Source organism: Nomascus leucogenys, chromosome 5 (genome assembly GCF_006542625.1).
Source record: "Nomascus leucogenys isolate Asia chromosome 5, Asia_NLE_v1, whole genome shotgun sequence".
Taxonomy (NCBI): Eukaryota; Metazoa; Chordata; class Mammalia; order Primates; family Hylobatidae; genus Nomascus; species Nomascus leucogenys.
This window is the reverse complement of record NC_044385.1, coordinates 40,859,555-40,882,872: the sequence shown is the minus strand read 5'-3', so window position 1 is coordinate 40,882,872 and position 23,318 is coordinate 40,859,555. Positions and strand designations below refer to the sequence as shown.

General features: G+C 38.7%; 1 protein-coding gene across 3 annotated transcripts in view; it reads right to left on the bottom strand.

Moving 5' to 3' along the window:
* The window catches only part of NFIA (nuclear factor I A), a 382,195-nt gene that overhangs the window by 23,694 nt on the left and 335,183 nt on the right, over positions 1 to 23,318 (bottom strand). For 2 of the 3 annotated variants that reach the window (XM_003265156.3, XM_030812923.1), the window contains exon 10: positions 7,888 to 7,979. The exons of the other annotated variant lie outside the window; for it this stretch is intronic. In XM_003265156.3, the coding sequence (XP_003265204.1) occupies positions 7,888 to 7,979 (92 nt within the window). The remainder of the gene's footprint in view (positions 1 to 7,887; positions 7,980 to 23,318) is intronic. 3 annotated transcript variants of the gene reach the window in all.

Below are 23,318 nucleotides of genomic sequence, written 5' to 3'. Positions count from 1 at the left end.
CTCATAGCCTGTCAGTGAGTCAGCCGCCAAGTGTATGTGAAGAGAATGTGTCAAGAACTTACAGGTTGGTGTGGGAGCTGGGGAAGCTGGGACGATTCGCTCCTGCCCACAGTAGTATGGAGGGAGGGGAAGCAGATTGCATGAGTAACTCATCTCTGCGAGGTGTTGCTTACTATTCAACGCCTGCTACTGGAGCTGAGAACATACAAGAAAAAATGACCAGGCACCACCTCGATTTAGGTACCTCCTTTCCCTTTAGATTCTGAGGGGTGCATTCACTTCCTGCCAGTCCTTACCACTCTCAGAGACATTGTCTCCCCTTGGGAAGGCCCTTCTCAGGCACAATTTAGCATAAGGGAAGCAATGGTGCACTTAGGCTGCTGCCTGTACAAGGGAAGAAGAGCCGTGCCCAATTTAAACAGGCTTTTGGGCACCCTTAAGGCTGATGCTCAATGGAACAACCTACAGGGTTAGGATCTTGCAGCGGGTAGTGGGAGGCTTCCTAATTTGCTAGAAAGTTTGCTTTTGGTAAGTAGGTTCTGACCATAGAGCAGCAGGTGCTCAATGGCTTATACACAAGTCCTTCCTTCACAGGACACGTGGAATCAGAAGTGGGTTTGTGTCCTGACTCTACTGACCTCTGGATATGTGGTTCTGGGAAAGTCACTTCCCCTCTTTAAACCTCAGTTTTTTTAAACCTATACAGTGGGGATAACAATAATAACAATAGCTCTGCCTACTTCAAAGGGTAACTCTTATAATCAAATGAGAAAATACTTTGTAATCCAGAAAATAAGAGTTTAGTTATTAACCAAACAATGAAAGCTATCATTTGTTAGGTGTTCATCATGTGTAAAACACTTTTTTTACACTAACAGAATTTAAGACCCAAAATCATAGGGGTGTGTGTGTGTGTGTGTGTGTATATATATACACACACATATTTATATCTCACTATTTTCACTATTTTACAGCTAAAAAACTAGGCTACATAAATTGAATTACTGTGAAAAAAAGAAACCAACAACAACAAAAATAAAACACACAGACTGCTTCTAAGTGATGGAATAAAGCTTCAACTAAAATCTGAAAATAAAGGAGTTATCTTAGCTGCTCTGCTATCTGGTCTCTGGACAAAGGCTAGCTGTTCTCACAGATGCAGACTAATATCATTAGTAAAGGTCTTCTTCCCAGGCAGGATGAGAGAATGAATTCAGTTTTGGTTTTACAGAGACATGAACTAACAGGAGACCGGGGCAGATCTTCAGAAGAACGAAGTTCAGCACAGTCCCACTGGAGCCAGGGAGCACTGGGACTAACTTCAAGGCTTCTGATTCCTTGATATAAGAGTGTGAGTCAATCTTAGACTCTTTCAAAGAGAAAATGGTCAGTAACCTTTCACTACAAACAACTGGGGGTACAGATAAGTATTTGGGAAAAACAGAAGTTTTGGAGACTGACTGGTTCAAATCTCAGCTACTTCAATTACCATGGGACAAATGTGCTCTTCTGAAACTTCGGTTTCCTCATCTGTAAAATGGAGATGTAGCACCTTAGAGGGCTCTTGAGTATTGCAGTGAGTGTAGACACAGAACCTAGCATGCATGGGTGCTGTAGAATATTCATTTGGCCAGTAAGACTTTTAACTTGGCTCAAAGTCAGGAGAAAGTGGAATTTTATCTGCCATTCCTCTCTAATCTTGGGAGTTTTCAGCTGTGAGGGCTTGAAACTGAAATGCTCAAATCCACTTCTAATTAGATGAGGTAGGGTTGCAGGGTGGGAGATATATATATGTATATATATTTTTTTTCCTCTAAGGAAATCTGAGTTTCTTGCCTTTGTAACTCTCCAGCTGCTCCTTGAACTTCGGTGTGGTAACTAACCTTCTACACTCAGGCAGCTCCTGTCAGCCTGGGCAGGAGCTCAGGAATGGTGTCAGCTAACTGAAATGCAATCTCAAGTGAGCTTGGGTGGGCAAGGGAGGATGTACCACCAGGAGGAGGTGTTTCTTGGAAATGAGGGGTGAAGGGGTTACTGGCCGAGCCTTGTGCAGCAGTAAAGGAGTCGAATTTTATCTGGTCCAGAGAAGACAGAACTGAACATGTCTCTCTTATTGGGATGGGCTAGAACACGACCTGCCATCTGATTGGCAAAAAGTAAAAGTAGGGAAAAGCGTACAAGAACCATATCATTAGGCCCAAGCTAGACAAGGACAAGGACAGAAAAACCATCCAGCCTATTCTGCTGCTTCCACTCTTTGGGAAGTTCCTATATCCAACTCTGTCGTCTTAAAGCCTCTTAGACAAATCTTTATAGTACTGGTATTACACTGCACTATTGATGTTGATGTTGTCATTACTATTATTTCTTCACATTTGTTTCCTCTGCTAGACTTTGAACAACTCGAGGAGAGTTTTTATTCCCTGTACTTTTTAGGTGTTGAGGCTATATTAAGCAATTAAGTAAACACAAAATGACTGAAGAAAGGAACTTATGAAGAGTTCCACAGATGGCCTAAGCTTTGGTTTCTCAGGTAGAGCTTCAGGAATATGACACACAGAATGGCAACAGCTCAAAATGCTCTCCATGATCTCTACCTCTCCCATTCTGGGTGCACCCCCACCAGAGGCAGACAATGGGTGTCATGCCCATAATTTAGCTATGCAGGGACCTCTCCAGATCAGCCAGCTTCCAGCACAGTGAAGTGTGTGGCTTGTGCATACATTTGTAAATTTCATAAGGCAAAGGCAATCACACTGCTTGCAAGTCAGGCAGCTAAATGATTTATTAAGCAAAGGTTATAGCACCTGTGCCTTTTTGTCAACAAATCAGGCCCATGCCATGCCAAGTGATTCTTCTAATAGTCCAAATGGTAATTTGGTTTTAAATAGCATTTCGGATACCATGATTCTGTTGATGCAAAACAGTGATAGATTTGGGTGGTAAGGAGGAAATGCCTGTTTTTAATATTGTTTGCACTCATTTTTCATTTTAAAGAATTAGTCCTCACTGGAGTTCTGTAGGTTAAGCATTTTATTTAAACCTTTTGATTAAACTAGAACCTGTATCAAAATGAGTTCTTTGCTCAGTCCCCTTGTGTGGAAATTGGTATTTCTATTTATTACCTGATGACGAAATATTAACTTTTTTTTCTTTAAGTAAATGCCTCCTCTTAATGGTTCTCATTTTCAGGGATCAGATTAAGTTATGAGATGCAACTGAAATGGCCATTGGCTTTCTGCTATTTGAAACAATGGCAGGTTCCCTATCGTTACATTATATCATTCAGTGGGCGTGCAGGGCACGTTAATAGTGTCTAAAGTGAAGTAAATACTGTACGCCCCAGAGACCTTTCTATATGTTAATATCAGCTGTCACGGGACAATGTTGAAAAATATAAGATTCAAGGTGGGACAAGTGGCCACAGTTTCTCAGTATTGATGGGTGTTCTAAAGGCTGTAGGGAGGTGGCCACCTCTCATCTCAGTGATCAGTTACAATATGGAGAAGGAGGAAAAAAATGAGAGGCAAATGATGGTAGCAGAGGTAGCAGACAAGTGAGGCAGAAGAATGGAACAGGTAACTCCGGCAGGAATGTTTGAACAAAGCCGAAAGCCAGGGCCAGATATACAATGCAATTGGAAGGCAGTTTGAAAGAAAACTAGCTCAAGGCAAGGCTAAAGAGAAGGCAATTCTGCTTCAGTCAAGGGAGGAATTCTCTGCAGAAAAAAATAGACTACAAGGGAAAGAGGAGGAAAAATGGCTTTCAATTATCCATGTTCTCTTTCCCTACCAATCATTACAGATGATGAATAGATGCAATAAAAGCCAATATTCAATTTCTCCAATTTACATGGAAAGAAGGCCATAATCTATTATTAAGGGGAAGAAACAGCAGGCTACCAAACGGTGTATATAATATGATCTCACTTTTTGCAATATATTTGTATGCACAGAAACACTCTGGATGGATTTATACAGAAATGTTAACAGTAGGACTACAAGTGATTTTCATTATTTTTCTCATCTGTATTTACCACAATTAACATGTATTATGAATATAATAAGAAAAAGTCATATTTTGTAAAGTTCCTTCTGAACCATTCAGACTCAGCCAATGTATGCAGAGTACCCACTATGTGCTGGGCATGATAATTAGTGCTTTTCTGAGCAGTCAGCACACAATTACTCTGATCAACAGTCCACTTGCCCTGACTGTTTTACAGAATTTTTTACTCCTAAGAGGTGAAAAAGACTTTAGAACTTATTTAATGATTACGTTTTAAAAATTGTGGTGAAATACACACAATGTAACTAACATTTACCATCTTAACCATTTTTGAGTGTACAGTTCAGTGGGATTCGGTACGTTCACATTGTTGTGCAAACATCACCATCCATCTCCAGAACTCTTTTCTGGAGTTAATCCAGAACTCTTTCCAGAACACCATCCATCTCCAGAACTCTTTTCATCTTGCAAAGCTGAAACTCTGTACCCCTTTAACACTAACTCCCCATTCTGCCCTTCCCCTAACCCCTGGCAGCCACTACTCTACTTTCCATTTCTATGAATTTGACTACTCTAGGTACCTCACATCCGTAGAATCATACAGTATTTATTTTGTTGTGACTGGCTTATTTCACTGAGCATAATGTCTTCAAGATTCATCCACGTTGTGGCATATGTCAGAATTTCCTTCCTTTGAAAGGCCGAGTAATATTCCATTCTACGTATAGACCACACTTTGTTTATCTAATTCATCTGTGAATGGACACTTGGGTTGCTTCCACCTTTTGGCTATTGTGGAGAAGGCTGCTACAACCATAAGTGAACAAATATCCCTTTGAAACTTTGCTTTCCATTTTTGGGGGTATACACTAAAGATTAGATTTTAATGCAGTCTCAGGGATAAAAGCAGGGACTCTGCCAGTAGTATTCCTGAGAAGCGAACATCAGTCACTGTTGGAACACCCCCAGGGAAAAGAGCTCACCAGCTCATGAGGCAGTAACATAATACAGTGGTCAGAGAGCACAGGCCTTGGTGTCAGACAGAACTGGGTGCAAATTCTCGCTCCACTCCTGACTATTGTATGGCCTTGGGAAAATCAACAATCTCCTTAGTCTCAGCTTCCACATCGATAAAGCAGAACTCTATCCTATTAGGTGACTCTAAAGATTAGCTGCATCACATACTTGATGGACTTAGTACATAGAAAATGCCGAGTAGAAGCTACATACAATCAAATAACTCTTTTTCTTAAAAAAGATCTTATGATAGTCTGAAAGCTGCCTACTTATAATGTCTGCATTGGTTCAATTTCTACCCACTTGAAAAACCAGAGACCCCATCAGTTCCATCTTCTACAGGATGATGCTTCAGGCATTTTAAGAGATTTCCACTGGAAACTGGCCTTTGGGAGCAGAAAGGCCATTTTATTTTGCATTTGTTTATAGACTTATGTACAACAGACTGCTTCTACATTTAGAAAGCTTAAGTATCTGCTTGGGTGACTCTTCAATTCTTATTTCTCCATAGGTAGAAAGCAAAATTTTGTTTTCCCAGATAACTTTTCCTGTAATTCAGTTAATATAAATGTCATGCTTTATAACAAGGGTATCAATATAGAAAAACACAAGTTTGCCTAGGAAATCTGCAGACCATGTTCTAATTATGTTTTTAAAAATTCTTGTCAAAAATTCCTCTTCTGAACTAATGTCCTCTTGAAAGTGAACGTATTTTTTAAGGTATATTATTATTTTTATTATCTATATCTACATATATCTAACATTTTAAGTGGTCCCAGAAAATAGTTCCTCACTTAAGGAAAGAGTTAATATATACACCTTAAAATTAAAATATTTAGAACACATAATTTTTACCTCAGGATATCTTTTTTTGGGGGAAAATGACAACTCCATTAGCATAGTTTCTCATTAGACAATTGGGAACGACTTTCTTCAAGCCAAATGTGGCAGGTGTCACTATGGTAAGGAACATTTAAGCTGTTGTCCCATGATGCCAAATATTTAACAGAAACCAAAAAAAAAAAAAAAAAAAAATTCAGTTCCAGATGCCAATATTGGGCCTACATGACATCATTCATCCAGATGCGTGGAAAATCTGGATTTTTAAGAATTGAATTTTTGTGGTCAGCATTATGAAAACTCAGATTCTGGGGGTAAGTAAGGCATTTGTGAAGGAAAGCCACAGTGGAATATAATACATTTTGATTATAGAGAAATAAATTGAACGGAACACAGAGTACAATTTCAGGGCTGTGAATCACAGCTTATATAAAAAATACTATGTAAAATACAAACAGGACATTTCAAAGCTGCATTTTAAAGGCTCTTAATGAAGCAACTTGAGGACATTTGTGCTTTGGGAAAAGCAATCATCCAATATAGAGCCACCATCTCCAGTTCTCCCCCTCTCATTGAACTTGGACTCCTACGCCAAATGTACAAAATTAAATTATGTTCTTGTTTTAATGCTTTACGGGTAATTATGCAACCTCAAATTCACCAGAAAAGTGTTTGAATATTTGAAGGTATGGGAAAATAAGCAAATAACTGAAAGAATTTTATGAGAGGTACTGAATAGAGATTTTAATATCAGACGCCATATGCAGGCCAGTTTAAGAAGAAACAGCAGAGGTGGGAAATTCAAGAGTTAACCTTCTCCCTCCCCTTTTGGCTCCCCCCTCTCCTCCCAGCTGCCTTCTCTGCTGATGCTGTACTTTCTGTGACCCTGCTTCAGTGTGAGGAAGGCTTCAGATACAATGCAGTTTAACCTGTGCTGTCGACATAGCAATAAACCAAAGCCCTTTACAGAGGGAGCAAATGGACCCAGGAAGGCAAATCTATCCCATTCATATAGCCACCTGGCCATAGTTTTACAAACAGAGGCGAATAGTTGTAAATTAGGCATCTGGAGATTCCACACACAGGCATGTGCACAAAATTGCTCCGAGAATGTTTTCAAACACCGTGCTAAGAACCTGACAGAGAAAATACTTTCCTTATGTTAATTATGATAAAATATGGCCATGTTCTAATTAGGAAATCAGAGAGTTTGTTTCAAAATGTGAATCTAATTCTATTTCACAAACCTCTAAATGCCTCTACCTATACTAACTTTGAACTTAAAAAGCCTTTTACTGTTTCTCAATGTACAGCAGCCATTCCAAAACTTTTCAAAAATATTTCTTCTCCTTGACCTAGACTAGCACAAAAGACAACTGTCTATGGGCAGACAAGCTCTGGATGTCCAGGCAGTCCCCTTCTCTCAATCACCTGCTTCAGATATGACTCATACACACCCCTTGCCACCCACCGCACCTTGCTCCCCAGCGGCCAGCAGTAACCACTAACAAACACGTCTTATTTCTGGACCAACACCAGCAACTTAATAGGGCTCATACACCCTTTTCCCCCTCTTTCTTTTAGAAAGCTTGCCAGGTTCCTGGGGACCCTCTAATGAATACAGAGGAGTGGCTGGTCCCTCCATGCCCAGCATGCACTCTGATGTCACTGGCAACCACATATTACTTTCAGGTTCTGTAGGAGCCTGCTTCTGTCTGCTTGCATTCAGAGGGCCATGAATTCCTAAAAGAGGGAACACACACTAGCTAACACTGGGAAACCTTTTTGTGCCATAGCTGAAACAGTTCTTCTTCTACCCACTCAATACAAGAAGCAAAAATTGCAGGCAAAGTTTTCTGTGATTTCTGAGAACACATGGAAATGTGGCTGGTGGGATCAGGAGGAAAGGGAAGACTGGACAGGGTCTGGAAAATGCGGCCTTTTGTGCCAAAAGACAAGTTAAAATGCACCTGATGAATAATACAAGCTGCACCACATACAGAAAAGATGAGAGCGGCCCACCTGTGTCTGTTGAGGGATATTTACAAAGCTTGGATCCCGTGGTCCAACACTGACGAATCGGTTTGCGGGGGAGGTGCTGGGTGTCGAGTAGGCTGTGAAGGGAAGGGACACATGCGTTCAGGAAGCGGCACGAGATTGCACACACAAACAACACCAAAACACACAGTCTCCGAGCCGACGCAGCTGATTAACGAGGAAATGTGCAAACACTGTAGCTAGCAAAGGGGTCTGGCTAGCAAGGGCATTTTAGACAGTCAAAAAAGGGGGAAGAGGGATTGGCTTCCAAAGACTGTTGGGATACAATGATGTCAAACTGATACTCAGACGAGCTATTTTCTCCTTCTACCATACAAATTAGAACATGCAGGACATTTGCAAAGTATACTTTCTGAGTTAAACATGAGCTCTGGGGTCAGAAAGAGATATCCTAGTCTTTAGAGCAGAGGGAGAAAGAAATCAGGTAGGAAGGGGAGGAAAGCAGTTCATTTTACAAGCTTGCTTTTCACACCATTACACTCTTAAAAAATCATGAAATGGTCATGTGCCTCTACAGCTAGAGATCCAAGAGGAATCTTTGTAGAAGGAACTAGTGGGTTCTCCAGGAAGGAGGTAGAAAATCATTCAGAATAAGCTGTCTTTATAGGCCCAGTAGTGTCTAGAATCTTTATGATGCACAAAATATGCTTTTCATATTAACATTTGTAGTCTTCCCAGCCGAGAACCTTTCTGTTCAGGCATAAACTATCAAGACCCGTTATCAACTAAGATATCACACTGGAACTTCAGGTACCACACTTGCGTTTACTATCCTTTCTTGGTTCATGGAAGTTTTGTTGTTGGTTTTCGTATTTGTACTTAAGAGCTTCTTTCTATTTTAATGGGAAAAAACTCAGTGGCTTTGTTGTTTCACTGGCTCATAAATCCAAAGGTACATTTTGTTTTTTGGTGTCCTGCAATTCACTTCTTTATCATCATCTCCAAGGATCTGTTCACATTCTTCCTCTGTACTAGAATCTTTAGACGGTTACTTACAAATTTGAAATGTCTTAACAATAATTAAAAAGGCCTAAGGTTTTTAAACTAACTCTAGACACACACCATCTAAGAAACAATCTAGGTTTTTAAGCTAACTCTAGACAAACACCATCTAAGGAACAATCAGGATATGCAACTTTTTAAAACACAGATAATTGGGGGCATGATATCAAATTCCTGCCAGATATTTTTTTTCCATATTGACATCATCTGCTCCTCTTACTCTGGCTTTCTGTGTTACAGAAAATTGCTCATACTTCTTGTTTGTCTCATTAAACAAATCTAGGGATAAAATTTCCACCATCTGGCCCAGACCCTGTTGGTTGTCTTTGGTAAGAGCTAAGCCACCCAAACAGATCTGCAACGGTCACGTGGATGTGGACATGGCTGTGTTAAAAGGCACTGAACAGAGGCTGAGAATGAGGGTCCCTGATGTCTCTTAAAATAAGAAACTTTTGTGGTGATAGTATTTGTTTTAGAAGGATCTATTCAGTAATGACTTTATTTAAAATGATCTAAATGTATGATATGTCATACTGTCTAGCAATGTACATCTACTGATTTTGTCTCTAGCCCATGCTACGCCAGACTAATGTGAACAGATTTGAGAAATACCTCTGCCTTTAGCCATTCTGCATGTACCTCTCACTGGTATGGGGGTAATTTAATTTTTTTAAAAGCTCAGTAAAATAATCTATATTAAGTGTTCCATTCACCCCATGGCTTTACTTTGATATGCTTTGAGAAACAGCAACATAAAGTTTTTATACTGAAAATGAGAGACTATAATTATCTGATAGTGTGTTCCCCTGCTCTTAGAGCACAAAGAGGATGTGGGAGGGATAAAGAGGAAGCTGGGAGGTGAAATAACCTGTTGAACCTGTTAGTGGTTAGGGAAAAAAGTGTTCTTTCACACATGAATAGGTAGGTAGGTTGAGAAGGAAGAAAAAGGAATGAAGGGTATATTAAGGTATGAAGTCTGAGTGATTGATGACAGACGCTGAAACGTGAGTCCATGTTTGATGGCCTTGACAGAACAGTGTGCACTCGCCTGCTGCTCATCATAGACACATAGCAGGATTTCCTATGACATTCCTACCATACTGGGGACATCCAAAACAAGCATGCTAACTGATCCCAACACAGAAGCCATTCTGGGGGTTGAGGGGGGGTGCCATTTTTTGTGAAGATAGCTTCACTATAGCAAGCTTACTAAATCTGGAAAGGTATTTATACTATATCTCATCATCTATCTTTGCTTAACCTCAATTTCTCCATTTGAAAGAAGATTTAGCATACAAATACTTTAGCTACGCAAAATTTCTATGAGGCCAACAATCAGATATTCTCCCTTCTTCAATCATGGGACAAAACTTGCAGTCTTAGTTTCAGAACACCCCAGAAGGCCTTTCAGGCTATCAAAGCCTACCAGAGCTTCTCCAAATTTGATTCTAGTTCTTTAAGAAAAAGAACAATGGTAAGAGAGGTGCTAGTGGGTTTGCATTAAAAAAAAAATACATATACATATATTTACACATGAATAGGTAGGTAGGTTGAGAAGGAACAACCTAAAAATGTTTTATATATATATATATATATAAAAATATATATATAAATATAAATATAAATATATATATATATATATATATATATATATATATATAAAACAGCTACAAAAGTCTACTAGTCTTTGAGTACTCAAGTGATAGAATGGGACAAATGGTGCCCAGGCAAGTTTATTCCATAGAAAGCTAGCTTCTGGGAAAAGGACACAGGGAAAATAAAGGAAGGAAGAAAGAAATTCTGACTCATCTTCCATTATTCTAGCAGGGTGGTCACCTATAATAGGATGTAGTCCCAAAAATGATATAACATAAGTTGAATTTGATTTTCCTAAAGAAACAATTGAATAAGGGAATTACACTATTGAATAAAACCTTAACTGAAACTTTTTGTTAAAACAACCACATTTACCATAGTGAATCAATTATACATGCACAGTTAAGAGCTTACAAGTGAATATAAAATAAAGCAAAGGGGCAATAAGGTAATTAATTACATACAACTGTGTATACTATGATATTATATCATATTCATATCATTCTTAATTACAATTCTTGCCTTATTTACAACAGCAATAAACAAAGCTGTAGGTAGAACTATGAAAAATAATAAAATCCAGAAAATAGTTTTCTGGGGAGATTATTGTAGGACATTTTTGGGAATTCTGGAGGGGAGGTTCAGAAGTACTTGATGACTTATTGATAAGTCAACAGGGAAAATCAACCTGGCTACCTAACCTCATTATAAGAATCCTCATGGCAAACATGACTATTAGAAATCAAATCATTGATTATTTGGCTGCTTCTGAAACAGAAAGTGGTTGCTTTTTTTTAGCAGCCATTTTACCTATATTAGCAATAGCGCTATGAACCATTTTCCTAACATTGAAGAATGTTCCTATAAAAAGCTTCTGGCAAGCTCTCATTTGCACTAATCTGACCATATTTTCTCTCTCTCTCTCTAATGTATTTCTTCACATTATCCAAGAGTCTTAGTTTGGCCTTCACTACAGCAGTAAGTTTCAAAATCCCAAACCAGAATTTGATCCCATATCCAGAAAATTTGCATTCTTTCTGTTACCCCCTTATGGTAGGCATTGCTAATTATACAATCCTTCACTTAGACAATACCGGTCCTGCCTCCCTAAGATCAGCTGGGGAATGGCTCAGTAACAGTTCTCTCTTTATGAACAATAGTTTGACAGGGCCTCTGAGGAGGCTAGGAATTATCTCTAAGGGCATTGTGGGGTACATGGACACGAGGGAGTGGGGTGGAGAGGGTTAGTAGGGGGAATCACCCATCAGCACTGCTCTTTTTTTTTTTTTTTAAATAGAGACGGGGGGTCTCGCCACGTTGCTCAGGCTGGTCTCAAACTCTCGGGCTTAGGCAATCCTCCCACCTTGGCCTCCCAAGGTGCTGGGACCAAGCACTGCTCTTTATCATGGCGGATGTCCCTGAGAGGACTGAACCGCCTGTACGTCCTCAGAAATGAATGTGGCTTACTGACTGCTAGCCAAACAAATTCCAGTTTTTGTTGTTCTTGTGGTAGGTTTCCTTTTTTCTTTTTCCAAATGGGAAGGTATAAGGGATATATCTGCAAAAAGAAACCACGGCATTTCCAGAAGAATTAGTTTTGAGTCTGTAATGGCCTTCACTCAACAATTATACCTGAACATGGTGTTGAGAACGTGGTCAAACTGATTTGAGTGGAGATGCTTTCGTCTTGTCTTTGGAAAAAATACGACTGAAGAAGAAGATATTAAGATATTAAAATATTTATGCCAGTGTCAGTTGATGTTTCTTTATTTTTTTGAGATGGAGTCTGGCTCTGTCGCCCAGGCTGGAGTGCAGTGGCATGAACACAGCTTACTGAAGCCTTGACCTCTTGAGCTCAAATGATTCTTGTACTTCAACTTCCTGAGTAGCTGGGACTACAGGCATGCGCCATCATGCCCTTCTAATTTTTAAAATTATTTGTGGAGACGAGGTCTCCCTATGTTGCCCAGGTTGGTCTCAAACTCCTAGGCTCAAGTGATCCTCCCACTTTGGCCTCCCAAAGTGCTGGGATTACAGGCGTGAGCTACCACACTCAGCCAGTTGATGTTTCTTTAAGATAAAAATAGTATTAATAAAATTCCCCAAATCTGACAAACTAGAAAATGTGAGTTCATATTGGTTGGTTTTGAAAGCAGGCAGTTAGTTTCAAGGTTTAGTTCAAATTTAGCAATCACTAAAATACATGAAATCACAGAAAGGCAGAAAGGGGAGAAAATTTAGCTAGATTTCTTTCGTGTAAAGGGTAAACCTGAAAGGAGAGCTGCTCTTTGAACAAACACCCCTGCATATACCCACAGGGTGCCCAGAAGGAGGCTGAGTGGCTGGTTTCACCTGAGGCTGACCTACTTGAGTGACAGCCAGCTCCTCTGGCCGCAGCTAGGAGGAAAATGTGAGGCACCTTGGCAGAAAAGATACAGCAGGGTGAGCTTTGAGGTTCTGAATTTACTTCCAGATGCAGGAAGCGATGAGGTACCCTAAACCCTGGCGGCCTGGCCTACAAACCGACATGAAGTTTGAAGAGAAATTTGTCTTCTGTTTTATCAAATACTCCAAATATACGGAAGTAGCAAACACTCACCCCTCTTCAGTCCCTTAAACTCGATCCACCAAGTCTAGCTTCCGCAGTGCATCACAGAGACATTTTAATAGATTCATTTTTTTCTCTCTCTCTCCAAGAGATATTTCAACACTTGCTACGTGCCAGGCTCTGTACTGAACACTATGGAGGATGCAAAGGCAAGTGAGACACACTGCTATCCCCAACATGTTAGAGCCTAATGGAGAGGGATAAGTACAGAAGATGGAAACATGAGTGCCTAAAAAGTAATATAAATAAAACTCTGTGGGGTGTAAAGGACAGAAAAGTGACACTGGCAGGAGGAACAGGACAAGCTTTACAGGGGAGATGGAGAGGGCTTCTGGGATGGGCTGTGAAAGATGTGTTGGTTGACAGGTTCCAGTGGACTGAGGCCACCAAGGGCACAACACAATCTGAGGAACAGAGGCAGGGAACGGAGCTAGCAATTGCGGAGGGAAAGAAAATAGCGAACTTGCAAATTACGTTTTGCCATACAGCAAGGAAAGGTAACATTTTAAGGATCAGGGACCTGAATGTTTGAAAATGACGGGCAAGAAGCCTGTTGAATTTATTTTAAGAGGAGGAAATAATTTACAAAATAAACAGACACCAAATTTCAATTCTAAACACTGTTAAAGTAACTAGACATTCTTCCGCTCTAAACCTTTCCCTTCTCATCTCAAATATCAAGATGCACCTTCATGTGTTCCCTCGTTTTCAGAAACTCAGACATATTCATGTGTGGGAGTCTCCCTCTAAAGCTAGTCGAAAATTCAATTTCATTCAAAATAGGCTTACTATATGATTCTATTATCTGCTCAAAATTTGCCAGTTATTAGACAAAAGTAATCAAAATAAGTTCAGGAATATAGACTTAAACAGAACCCTGGGTATGCAAATTGCAATTTTATTAAATGTTTATCCTGGCAGTAAAGGAAACGTGCCTAAGAAGCATTCAGCTGCAAACTGAAACAGGGAGGTGGCTAAATACCTCATTGAAATAATTTCCCGAATCTTTTAACTGCACTGTCATGCTATTTAAAAAAAAAAAAAAAAAAGGCCCTGTGAGAAAACTTTCATTTCTAAAAAAAATGCAGAAACTGTTAGAAAATAGATCGGCTAATTTCTAAATGAAACCATTACAACTGAACTCACTTAAAAATTTGAACACCACTATTTCTTACAAGGTCACAAAAGAAATGCTGGAAAGTATTGGAGTGTTTCTCCTTCAAAGAAATCAATTGGTATCGACAAGTTTACAGGGCCTGGGTTAGTATTAGTAGTATCATTATATAGCTAGAGAAACAGCCTTTTAAAAATCTACAGACCTTACTTACACACGATCCAATATTCAGAGATTTAGCAACCCCCACATGATGGAATGGATGCTGTAGTTTTTATCCAGATGTGTAGCATCTAGAGGATAACTACACCGAATTTCTATTATTTTGATCACATCTGTACAGCTATCTCGTCCTATTATTTCTGCAAATCTTTTGTCTTTACAAACAAGTTACTAACAGCAACAACAAAAACTCACAACCCTCAGGGCACAGAATAAAAGCCTCCTTATCGCTAGTAATTACAGAACAACATACCCACAAGCTTCCTTCCTGAAAAGCTAATGAATTCTAACTTAAATATATTAGCATTGCTTAACGTGTATGATAACTATTTGCATGGTATGTCTAAGGTGCCAAGAAGTCACAAAAATCATGAAAAGAAATAGTCTGGCCAGATGGCTTTGCTCTGTTGGTATTTCTGTTTGTATTAAGGATCCTAAGGGCAGTAGGAGGTCAAGCTACATCAGAATTTGGGGTAAAACATATAGAAAGGGAGGTGCAAGACAATTCATGTTATAATGTGCACACAGAGAGGAGACCAGAGTAACCCTTCAACTGGAGACGCTTTGACCTTATGTTACCAAAATTTGTGCAAGAAGAAGGCACTTTACAATGAGTGCAATGAGTGTATCCTGTAGCCAATCTTTTTTTTTTTTTTTTTAGAGACAGGGTCTTATTCTGTCACCCAGGCTGGAGTGGAGTGCAGTGGTGTCATCATAGCTCATTGCAGCCTCAAACTCCTGGGGGCTCAAGTAATCTTCCCGCCTCAGCTTTTCCAGTAGTTGGGACTACAAGCACGTGCCAAGATGCCCAGCTAATTTTTTTACTTTTATTTTTTGTAGAGGTAGGGGTCTCACTATGTTGCTCAGGCTGGTTTGGAACTCCTGGTTTCAAGCAATCTTCCTGCGATGGCCTCCCAAAGTGCTGGGATTACAGGGGCAAGCCACTACACCTGGCCCACAGTCTGTCTGTTTGAACTGCCTGTAACATTCTTTCTCATAATAGTTTTTAAAGGCTAAGAATACAATGTTGTTTCAGTTCATTTAAATTTATTTCTGATGGCTGATCCAAATTTTATGACTGTCATTTATTTTTATGTATATGCTGTGTGTTGCTCAATTGACAAAAAATATTTATTGGTCAGAAGCAATCATGTATATGGATAGGGACAGGTGAAAGTTATATTAAATAGCCACAGGGAATAAACCCTGGATTTGGCTGGGGTTTGCTAAAAAGAGAAACTTAGATCAATATATTGGATTGCTCCCTCTTGAAAGACTTCCGCAGCCTCTCAAAAGGGAGTGCAACTCTGGAAATCTGCTTCTGGAATTTATCCTCCACAAATACTAATAATACAGATAAAGGTTTATGCTACAAGATGTTCATTACATCATTACTTATAAGAGCAACAAATTGGAACCAACTTATAAGTTAATGCTTCATCCATACATTGGAATATTTTGCAGCCATTAATAATATCTTAAAATAATAATGATATTGTAATGTATTTATAAGATGAAATAAGAATCATTTACAAAACTGTATAATACATACACACATATATCATGATCAATTATGATTAAACTATGCACAGAAAATGACTGGAAAATATGCACAGAGAGTGACTGTCTTTGAAGACTGGGATTATGGATGTTTTTTTTTCTTTTTTGAGATGGGTCTTGCTCTGTTGCCCAGGCTAGAGTGCAGTGGCTTTAACACGGCTCACTGCAGCCTTGACCTGCTGGGCTCAAGTGATCCTCCTGCCTCAGCCTCCTGAGTAGCTGGGACCACAGGTGTGTGCCACACACCTGGAAATTTTTATTTTTTGTAGAGACACTGTCTCATTATGTTGCCCAGGCTGGTCTTGAACTCCTGGGCTCAAGCGATCTTCCTGTCTCAGCCTCCCAACGTGCTGGGATTACAGGTGTGTGCCATCACACCCAGCCGGATTATGGATGATTTTTAAGTAACTTCCAGTAATTTTTAATCTTAAATAAAACACAAATGGAACCTAAAAATCTCAAATAATACTTTTTTTGGAGACAGTGCAACATAGTCAATAGAAAATAAATTTTAAAAACCAGCAAATCCTGGATTGAATTCATTAGATCTCTTATTAGAAATGTGATCTTGGCAAGCCAGTTAACCTCTCTGAACTTCTCTATAAGGAGACCAGTATAATGGACATTACTCCAATCTCCCAGCCCTTTAACTAAGGCTTTACCCCTCTGTGATATCCAACAGGTCACTCTCTTCACAGGAACAGTCCAAAGGGTGATCCCTATGGAGAGGCTTTGCAGATAGGATGGGAAATCCCTAGAATTCCAATTTTAGTATAATTGATACAAGTAAAGAAAAACACTAAAATCATTTCATCAGGGACTACTTATTCCAATATCTGATAAGGGACATTATATCCCCAACACATTTGCCTTCCAACAAGTAAAAAAGATAACACCCAAACTTCTCAAGGGTTAATGTTATGATCATACTCGTACACAATTTGAAAAGGTGTAAATTGGCACAACCTTTCTGAAAGCAATACAGTAATGTGTATCAAGAGGAATGCTCATACTGTTTGTATTAGCAATTCCAATTCTAGAAACATATCCTAAAAAAATTATTAGAGTTGGGGACAAAAATATATGTCTAAGGATATGCTGGAGCATACTCCATAGGTTAGAAGAAAAGTTTATGTCCTATAGTAGGAATATAGGTAAAAATTATTTAAAATCCCATTTCTTAACTTTTTTTTGAGTAAGAAAAGGCATAAAATGTGAATTAATGGCATACTAGATATTATATTCAGTATGGTCACAATCATCTTATATGTGTATACACACACACACACACACACACACATACACAAAGATGAGGAAACAAGACCAAAATGTTAATAGCTGATAATGGGAGAATATAATTTTCTTTTTTATGCTTTTCTATATTTTGTAAATTTCCTAAAATGCCATATATTATCTTTATAAAGAAAGACAAACTCATCTGGCATCTGAAATAATAAAAAACTAAGGTGAACACAAGAGTTGACTGGGTTATGATGACCCAAATGAATGGAATCATCCAATGTTCTGTTCTTTTTCCTATTCCTTCTTTGCAATGCTCATCTCTTAATCTTTTTCCTGCTTTGGTTTCCATGTTTTTCATCTATTTCAATGTACCCAGGATGGTGTTATTATTGACGCAATGTAAAAGATTTTTAATTGAGTGTTTTAAGATTTTCAAGGGAAAGCTGCATGATATTACACCTCTAAACATAATATGTGTCCTGGTAGAGTAGAAAACACTGGGCTTTGGAGTCCAGCAGACTGAGATTTGAACCTTTGCTCAGTTTCATCTTCTTTAAAAGGGGCTAACAATTCCAATTGTGCAGACTTATAATAACAAATGCAACTAAGGTAATGCATATGAAAATACCTATCAAAATGCTTGATTTTTAAAAATTCTTTTTCTTTTCATTTAAAAAATTTAAACACTAAAATATTAGACCACACAAAATTAAAATACTCTAAAAAGTATTTATAACAAATTATAAGATAGAACAAGTACATTTATATTTAATGGGTTCGTAAGGCAGAACCTGCAACCAACTAATAGCTACTGTGAATGAAAACGCTCACCTTACACTGAACCCCATGCTCTCTGTGAGGGGGAAAAAGAGTATTATTCTTTACTAGAAAAATCACACATTTTTGGAATCACTCCAAAAGTTCAGGTTAGTACAGCTAAAAGCTAGATGTATAAAAATTGCCAAGGATTTTATGAACTCCCCCATGTATGAGTATGTGGTTTTGATCACTGTCATCAGTTTAGTATAAACAAGATTATTAGATCACTAGACAAATATTTTTAAGAATAAAGAAATCATAATATTTGATATAAAAGGAGGACTGAAAACTTAGCAATATCTTTCTCACTGGATAAGGCACCAAAAAGTTGTCTGCCAACAACCTTGTCCCTTTCCCTGGAGTAAACCACTATTAGTTTCTATCCTTCTACATACAATCCGATGTGTACATGCAATCCCTCTCCCATGCAGCATTCCATACATATTTCTTAGCACTCTCCTTTGCTGAATTAATGTAACAATATAATTCAAGGATTAGTCCATGAATTCACGGAGACAGACCTATCTTTTTATTTTTACAGAGTTCCTAATGTACAATACTCAGTTGGTGGGTGTTTCAGTTATTACCAGTCTCTTATTGTAATCAATGTTGCAGTCAATACTTTATGTACAGTTTTGTTCATATGCCCAAGCCATGTATGCATGGCTTACATGTAAAATTTATATATGTACTAATATAGTACAAAATGTAAGCATGTTTTTGTGTTATAAAGTTTATTACACACATTTACATTTTATATATAAAAAACTAAAATGTCCTCTGTGGAGGTTGAACCAATTTACAGTCCTTTAGTAGCATAAGAGAATGTCTGTTTTCCACATGCTTACCAATATTGTGTAAAGACACCTTTTGATCTTGGCTAATCTAACAGGTAAAAATATCATTCAAGTTTTAATCAGTATTGCTCTCATGGGACATGAATGAGATGTCTTTCAAATGTTTTCCTTTTCTGTTTATATCCTTTTCTTGTCTTTCTATTGGATTGTTGGTCTTTCTCTAACTTTTAAAAATAATTTATATGTCAGATAATTTAGCCCTGTCACGACTGTTACAATTTTTTTTTTCTATCTTTTGTGGTTTGACTTTGTTCATGGTGTTTTTTCCATGCATAAATTTTGGATACTTTCCTTTCATGGATGCTGGTTTTTTGGCATTATTTAGAAAGCCCTTCTTTACTCCAATATTATAAAAATTTGCCCTGTATTTTCTTGTGCTATTTTATGGCTTAATATTATATTTTTGGTTCCAGCTGAAATTTATTTTGATGTAAGAAACATTATTTTTTCCAGACTGTCCCAATATACTTTACTGACTAACCCCTTTTGCTCCTCTAATATAAAATGCCACTGTTATCATAGATTAAAATACTGTATGTATTTGAGTCTCTTTCCTAATCTCTCAATTTTTGAAACATAATGGGATAGCAGCAGCACTGATGGAGGAATTAAAATCAACGTGGAAATCGAGCAAAGTAAAATAAGTTCCCTGGCACTAAGTGACATCAGACGTTAAACTAAGAGTAGGTGACAACAATGAGAGAGTTTGGGGATTGTTCCGTATCCTGTCTGTGGTATTGGTTACAAGAATATTATTAACATTCACAGAGCTGTACACTAAAGAGTGAATTTTACTGAATGTAAAATTTTAAAATTAAGAAAAAGAACAGTCACATAGTCTAGGCATCACTAATGAAAAAAACAGTTCCACGAATGGAAGCCACTAACTCCTTTTTTTCATTCTTTCTTAAAATCTACTGCTTCTTCTCTGACAGAGGAAACACAGTTCTTATGTCTCCCCTCAAACTTTCTGCTCTCTTCCTTTACCTGCTAATAAGATGCACTCTCTGGAACAGAAACCAATTCATACTTAAGTATAAACAACAACTAACATCTTCCTCTGTATTTCTCCCATTGGGTTTTCACTGAAAAAAACAAAACAACAAAACAAAAAACAAGAAGCTTTGGGCTACAGCAAAGATCCTCACGCTACAGCCAAGCCTATGAGCTCTAGGTTGAAGGTGAATTGGATGGAAATCATGACTCTAGTATCCTGGCTGAATGACCTTGAGAAAGTTATTTTATCTTTCCATGCCTTGTCTTTCTCAATCTGGGTAACAAGAGAATTTATTTCATAGGATTATTCTGAGGATGAAGTAAGATAATACATATAAAAAAACATTTTGTAAAGTGGGCCGGGCACAGTGGCTAATGCCTATAATCCCAACACTTTGGGAGGCCGAGGCAGGTGGACCGCTTGAGGCCAGGAGTTTGAGACTAGCCTGGCCAACATGACGAAACCCTGTCTTTACTAAAAATACAAAAATTAGCCAGAAGTGGTGGTGCGCACCTGTCATCCCAGCTACTTAGGAGGCTGAGGCATAAGAATCACCTGAACCAGAAAGATGGAGGTTGCAGTGAGCTGAGACTGCGCCACTGCACTCCAGCCTGGGTGACAGAGCAAGACTCTGTTGCAGAAAAACAAACGAACAAACAAACAAACAAACAAACAATTTGTGAAGTGCCTGACACATCTGTAAAAGCAAAATACTTGGGCCAGGCACAGTGGCTCATGCCTGTAATCCCAGCACTTTGGGAGGCTGAGGTGGTCAGATCACAAGGTCAGGAGTTCGAGACCAGCCTGGCCAATATGGTGAAACCCTGTCTCTACTAAAAAATACAAACATTAGCCAGGTGTGGTGGTGGGTGCCTGCAGTCCCAGCTACTCAGGAGGCTGAGGCAGGAGAATCGCTTGAACCCGGGAGGCGGAGGTTGCAGTGAGCTGAGATAGTGCCACTGCACTCTAGCCTGGGAGACAGAGCAAGACTCCATCTCAAAAAAAAAAAGCAAAATACTTTGTTGTTGTTAATTTCGGACAGTAGCAGACAGCTGTGGTTCCCCCCAGAATCAGAAATCTAGTCACATTGTTTGTAATTTGTTCAGTTACAGTATGAGGGAGTAGAAAGAGCATGGAAAGGCCTGCATTTGAGTCCCTACCAAACTAACCTGGGAATGTAACCTCCATCTTCCAATCTCAGTTTCCTTGCCTATGAAATCCTGACCTCATAGGAGTGTTGAGAAGATGGGATGAGATAATATATATGTAAAAAGAGCTTTGTTAACCAAAAAGCATTGAACACATGTTAATTATTATACGAGAAATTTTAAATCCCAGTCATAGATTATTGTTATGTTCTTGGCTAACGAATTCATATTCATTTGTATAATGAATATATACAAGATTCATCAAAGATATAAAAATAAATAATAAAGGTAACTTATTATATGCTTCTATTTTAATAGAATTCTAGTTGAAAAAAATTCAAAGTTCATAGTGAAGAAGGCATGGAGAAACATATTGATAGGTCTTTTATGCATTTTTAAATTGAGTTTTTGTGTTCCTACTTAATTAAAAAAAAAGCATGTTTTATCTTCCATCATAATTCAAGAGTGTTTTTTCTCTTTCCATTATATTTATAGATTATGATGCCAATCTTCATTTTTTTCTGGAAAAGTCCATTTTTATAGTATATTGATTCCAATCTACAATATAAAAATTAAAGTACAATTAACAGAAAGAATTGTGTATTTTGAATTACCACAGCACAAACAGACCTAAACATAATGAAAGATTTCTCCCATGCCTGAGCTGTTCTCAGGACTCTTAGGTCTATTCATTCATCATACTACATGTTCAAAAAGGAGACCCTTCTCCATTTAATGAGATGATGCACACGGAAAAACCCAGTCACCTGCAAAGAGCTGCGATAGGCAGCAGGTTATTATGATCAATCCAGCAGTAAGATGTCTAATAGGCATCTCAAACATAATTTGGTCAAATCGAACTTCTGATCTCCACCCCTCACCCAGAGATGCCCCTCCTGTGTTCTTCCCATCTCAGCTGCTGGCAACTCTATCCTAGTTGCTCAGGTCATAAACATAGGCATCATCACCAATTCTTCTCAACCCACATCTAATGTGTCAGCAAATCTTGTCAGCTCTACCTTTCAAATATACCTGGAACCCACTTACTTCTCATCACCCCTATTGCTCCCATGTTGGTGCAGGTCATTAGCAACTCTTGCCTGGATGATTGCAATAGTGCCCCTCCCCATCAACGCTGCCTGTTTTAGTTTTCTCCATTGTACTTACTGGTCCTGAACTCGCTAATTTACTTATATTTTAATTATTGTTTATCCCCTTCCACTAAAATGTAAGCTTCACCAGGGCAAGGGATTTTTGTCTGTTTTGTTCGCTTTTATATCCCTTGTACCTAGAATACTGGCTAGCATGTAGAAGATGCTTATTTTATTTATTGGAAAAACCCAGCTTTTTAACTCTCTGCTTTAATTCTTTAATTCTTGTTCCTGACAATCCATTTTCAACAAAACCTTCAGGACGTATCTATTAAAATCTAGGTGGCATTACCTCTCTGCCCCATCTCACTCAGGGTAAATGCCGAAGTCCTTACAAGAGCCTATAAGAACCAGCGTGATTTACATCCCCAAGGCCCCAAATGCATCCTCACTCCACTCTGACCTCACCCCCTGCTTTCATTCCCTGAACTCACCACATTGGTCTGCCTTTCTACTGGCTGGTTCTTCCGCTTGGAAACCTCTCCTCCTACGGCATCCTGGCTCACCCTCTCATCTTTGTCCAGACTTTGTTCAAACTTGCCCTTCTCAAACAGCCGTCCTCTGATCACCCTGCTTAGAGCTGTATCCCTCCCCTCTCGGCTGGATTTCCCTATGTAGCACTTACATATCACCGTCTTATATCCTACCTACCTTTCGTACTCACTATTTTGTTCACTGTCTTTCTTCCCTCTCTAGAATCAAAGTTCCACAAGGCCAGGGATTCCCTGCTGAATCCTAGCACCTAGAAGAGTGCTTGGCACATAGCTGATGCTCAGTAAACATTTACTGAATAAATGAAAGAAGTGGTCTTTTTTTCAGGAGCTATCAAAACCCACACAGGTAGTTAATCTGTGGGAATGGAGCACATTGGTTGTGAAATGCTCTTACAGGTTTTGCTTCCATTTGTCATAGTATCCTAAAGAGACCTGGCACAGTCTATCAATCTTTCTCCAAACAAATCAACAGTATAAAAATTATTCTTGCCCCATCCCCACTTCCCTATTTCTTAGGGCACTGGTAAGGATTTTTCCCATTAAAATGTATTTATTTCACGGGAGTTTTTTTTTCCCCCAGATCTG